This window comes from Andrographis paniculata, unplaced genomic scaffold, assembly GCF_009805555.1.
Source record: "Andrographis paniculata isolate CXL003 unplaced genomic scaffold, ASM980555v1 Contig35END, whole genome shotgun sequence".
In the NCBI taxonomy this organism is placed as follows: domain Eukaryota; kingdom Viridiplantae; phylum Streptophyta; class Magnoliopsida; order Lamiales; family Acanthaceae; genus Andrographis; species Andrographis paniculata.
Genome location: NW_026137568.1, coordinates 4,587,365 through 4,592,075, shown reverse-complemented (window position 1 = coordinate 4,592,075; position 4,711 = coordinate 4,587,365). Strand labels below are relative to the sequence as shown.

The following is a 4,711-nucleotide window of genomic DNA, read 5'->3' as shown; positions in this document are numbered from 1 at the left end:
AACAAATATAAATAAGATGATATATTCTAATAATTATTATTGTTATGAAAAAATATTGCAACAAAAACAAGAAGAGTTAACTAAATAAAAAAAATTATTTATCACAACAAAATTCAGTACAAAAAATAGCTTTTTGCAACGAAAAAAAATGTTTCTAATGAGAATCGCATGCAAATAGACGATATTTTGGTAGTGCGTCACCCCAAACGTCATTGTTTCTAACCTCATCCGATCACGCCTATATATCCTCCTCCAGCCTTTCTGACCACTCAACTCAAACATCTACCTACACATTTTATGCTACTAATACTAATACGCCCATCAATGGAATTGCGCCACGTGCTCCTGATATCCCTCCCCGCACAGGGCCACATCAATCCCGCCCTTCAGTTCGCCAAGCGCCTCCTCCGCCTCGGCATCCGGGTAACTTTCGTCACCAGCATTTACGCCCGCCGCTGTATGGACAAGACCGCCGGCGCCGGCGCACTGCCTGACGCCCTCTCTTTCGCCCTCTTCTCGGACGGATACGACGAAGACTACGACCGCGAAACCCTTGATCATGACTACTACATGTCCAATTTGCGGAGCAATGCCTCCAAGGCTTTGAGGGACGCCATTGCTGCCGCCGCCGACCAGGGCTGCCCCGTCACGCGCCTCGTCTACACTATCCTCCTGCCGTGGACCTCCCAGGTGGCGCGTGACTGCAACGTCCCCAGCGCGCTGCTCTGGATTCAACCTGCCACCGTCCTCGACATATATTATTACTATTTTCATGGCTTCCAAGACGAGATCGCCTCCAATTCCGGTGACCCGTCGTGGCGGCTTCAGCTCCCCGGAGGACTCCCCCCATTCTCAAAACGAGACCTTCCATCGTTCCTCCTCCCGACAACCTCGGAGAAGCATAAATTCGTGCTCCCGATTTTTAAGGAGCAGGTGGACGTGCTGGACAGCGAGGAAAGGCCGAAAGTGCTTGTCAACACATTCGACGCGCTGGAAGCAGATGCACTCAAAGCCATCGACGGCTACGAGCAGATCGCCGTCGGGCCGTTGATTCCATCCGCCTTCTTAGACGGTCAGGATTCGTCCGACAAGTCCTTCGGCGGCGATCTTTTTGAGATCAAATGCAACAATTACTTGGAGTGGCTGAACACGCAGCCCAAATCATCTGTTGTCTACGTGTCGTTCGGCAGTTTGCTTAGGCTGCCGAAGCCGCAGCTGGAGGAGATCGGAAAAGCTCTGATCGACTCCGGCAGACCATTTCTATGGATAATTCGAACGGACGACGTGGAGGGGAATTCGATCAGTCGATTGGCGGAGCTGGAGAAGATGGGGAAGCTCGTGCCGTGGTGCTTACAGCTGGAGGTTCTGACGCATCCGTCGGTGGGGTGCTTCGTGACGCACTGCGGCTGGAATTCGACGCTGGAGAGCGTGTCGTGCGGCGTTCCGGTGGTGGCGTTCCCGCAGTGGGCGGATCAAGGGACGAATGCGAAGCTGATTGAGGAGGTATGGCGGACGGGCGTACGAGTGAGGGTGGAGGATGATCGGACGGTGGAGAGCGAGGAGATAAGGAGGTGCGTCGAGGCAGTGATGAACGGCGGGGATCAGAGCAGAGAGGTGCGGCGGAACGCGGAGAAATGGAAGGGATTGGCTAGAGATGCTGTGGACGATGTTAGCGGGTCTTCTACAAGGAATTTGAAGGCCTTTTTTGCGTAAGGTCAATAATTATTAATGACATTCGTAATAACGTGTGTGCTTTCGTGTTTTTAGTATTTCTTAAACTGCAATTTAGACTTTATTTTCAGGGTACTTTTAAAAATTTGGCATTATCTAACTTGTTAAAAAAAATTATGGTGTAATTTTTTTATTTTAGTCTATCTCATATTTTTTTTATTAAAAAAAAATTATGCATTTTAATCTTATTTTTATTATCTTAATTAAAATTTAAAATTAATTTTATAATACAATAATTATTTTTACTAATACATTATTAATTATTTACTAATTATAAACCTCTTAATTTTTTATATCTACGGTAAAAGAAACACAGTAGCCGGACGGAGGAAATATTAAATATAATTTTTTTTTATTTTTTTATCTTTTCACAGCCAGTATATCAAATATTAAGAGTGCATTTTGAAAGATTTAATTTTGATGTAACATTAAAATAATATTTAATTAAATATTTTTTGAACAAAGAAAAAAAAAATCTTTTTAAACCTCATAATTCAAATAGTATAATTTAAAAAATTTTTAGTTTTTTTGCTAAGGCCACCTAATAGGTTCCTTAGACCATTCACAATCCAAAATAAATAAGAACTGTTCTTATATTTTTTCTAAAGGTCATATTATGCAGTTTAAGAACTTATCAAAAATTTATTTAGTTCTTACCTCATAACTCAAATAAAAATTCTTATATTTTTTTTCTTCCACTTCAATAAATTTATTATTTTACTTAATATAAATATTATATATTTTATAAATTGTTAATAAAATATATAAATTAATTATGAATATAGTATTTCTTTTAGACAAATTTGTTTTAAAAAAATTAATATTAAAGTAATTATTTTAATAAAAAATATATTTAAAAATAATTTTTTTACAATATAAAATATTAATAATAAAAATAATATTAATAATATATACTATGTAATAAAATTAAAAGCAAAATAAAAGAAATAAAAAAAGCAAAAAAAAAAAAAAAAAAAAAAAAAAAAGGAAAAACAAACCTACCTTCTCTTGGAGGAGAGTGAAGGTCCTAGAACCTATTTTATATATATTTTTTTGTATTTTAATGATGTGGCAATGCTACATTAAGCAGGGTTTTTATATTGATAAGAGTGCGTACAATGGCTCGAATTTAGACTCAGTTGATGGCCATTCTCGATGTGGGCCGGTTAGAAAGTCCATTTTTATTAATCGCAATGGCCGTATTCTCGACATTGAATTCTCGATCTTGCATTGACGGAGACATAGTGCAGGTGAAGCCACGTCGAGGAGGGCAAGGAGTAGATTTTCATTCTCTTCTCTTGCTCTTCCCTTTTCTTCTTTTTGTAATCCAATTTATATAGAGTCCCTTTCTTTCCCATTTTCTCCCTCTCTTCATTTTCCCGTAGATGTAGAAATCACCTTTGTTCGCATTGTCCAGGAAGTAACCTAGACTGACAGTCGACCACGGTTCATCATCAGATCCCCACCATCGAAGAGTTACAACGAAAGATGGCTAAATACAGGTAACCAATTTAAGAGAAGTTGCAATTAAATAGTTCCAATAATAATTTCTTGGTGTAGTACAAGCGATTTCATAGAAAAGTGGAAAAATTGGGAAGTAATTTGTATTTTGGAGTGGGAGTGGTGCCAATCTGTTAATAGTTGCACAAGGGTTTTTTTGTGGGCATTTCGATGATCCATTTATGTAGAAGAGGAATTATCGAAAACATATTTTTTTGTGTTTGTATTGCAATTGATTGATTGGTATACGATAATAAAGGCGAATCAAGAAGATGCTTTTAGGGTTGGGGAAGTTTATTCAGTAGGTTCTTTTTTGTTTGGTGTTCTAGGTTTTGAATGACCTAATGTTAAGCAATACAATGAATTAGTCGATTCCTCCATTATCCAGTCTGTTGTGGGAATCAATTAAATCATCTAAAATGTAGATAAGAACAAAATTCATAATTACCATATTTATTATAAAAAAAGGTAAATTACCGTCGTATCTTTCCCATATCCAGGTGCTATTACATTTATTATTGCAATCCTGTAGTTCCGGTTTTGTTAGGAATGAAGTATGGATTTCTGGTTGTATTTACTAATATATAGTACATGTTTTAACTCTGAAAGTTTGTTGTCACTTTATTTTCACTATTAAAGGGGCTGAAGTTTTTGTTTAAGGGACTCAATTTTGTAAAAATAGCATAGTCAATTCAGTTCAACACAAATTTGCTTTTGTAAGCATATACGAGCCGAATAGAATGAGTTTTTTTGCTATGCTTCCCTTCACATGTCAATCCTCATATTTTGTAATTGAAAGTCATGAAGGAGAGGTTCACCATGCACAAGTTATGTTAAATTTTCATAAACGTTGTAAATTCTTGATTTGAGGCTCAAAAGACCATTTTTAGTTTGCATCGGTTCAAAAATATAATGAAGTTCTATGACATGATTGTGTACTCGGTATGGGTATGATCTCCCTTTCAGTTTTCTGATGTTTGTTTGTTGTATTATAGTACACTGTTGGATAGCATTGCAAACCTCGGCTGCTTTATAGCGGACTTACAACTACAGGACATTATTGACATATATGTTGTTAAATAAATATCTGTATTCGAATGTACGGGTTTCATATACGTTTTGGTCTGCACGAGAATGCAAGAAATTTTATTGTAGTTACACACATGTAGAACCATCAACATTTGTTTTCATATATGCATCAAGCTTTTGTCTTTGGTGGTGTTGGATCCTGCGATTCAGAATTCCAAAATAGCTCGTCGATTTCGTCGGCGTGGGTTCCGGAAGTACTCCAGAGAGCCAATCCGTCGTCGGGCAATGCGAATTTTACACGATTATTGAACTAAACTACAATTAACTACGGAACGCGAGTAAATAAATTGTAGAAAGCATATAATCGGAATTAAATTGCATAAACGAAAATAAAACAAGGAAGAAAAATATGAAAAGATGCGATTTTCTGTTGTGCGTGTGTGTGTTGTGT

General features: G+C 37.6%; 1 protein-coding gene across 2 annotated transcripts; it reads left to right on the top strand.

Annotated features, from left to right (window-relative positions):
* Positions 1–263: 263 nt before the first annotated feature.
* Positions 264–4,442, top strand: LOC127249210 (crocetin glucosyltransferase, chloroplastic-like). 2 transcript variants are annotated; one of them, XR_007838255.1, is made up of 3 exons: positions 264–1,714; positions 3,149–3,233; positions 4,227–4,442. XR_007838255.1 is itself a non-coding variant. In XM_051271914.1 (2 exons), exon 1 carries the CDS (start codon positions 298–300, stop codon positions 1,711–1,713), a length of 1,416 nt encoding a protein of 471 aa, XP_051127871.1. In that variant the 5' UTR covers positions 264–297; the 3' UTR covers position 1,714; positions 3,149–3,724. The 2 variants fall into 2 exon arrangements, 1 of the variants encoding a protein (XP_051127871.1); XM_051271914.1 differs by lacking the exon at positions 4,227–4,442 and having other exon boundaries at positions 3,149–3,724.
* Positions 4,443–4,711: the final 269 nt, after the last annotated feature.

What these genes read in the sequence shown, in the direction of transcription:
- LOC127249210 (XM_051271914.1), top strand. Translation starts at nt 298, where the DNA reads ATGCTACTAATACTAATACGCCCATCAATGGAATTGCGCCACGTGCTC.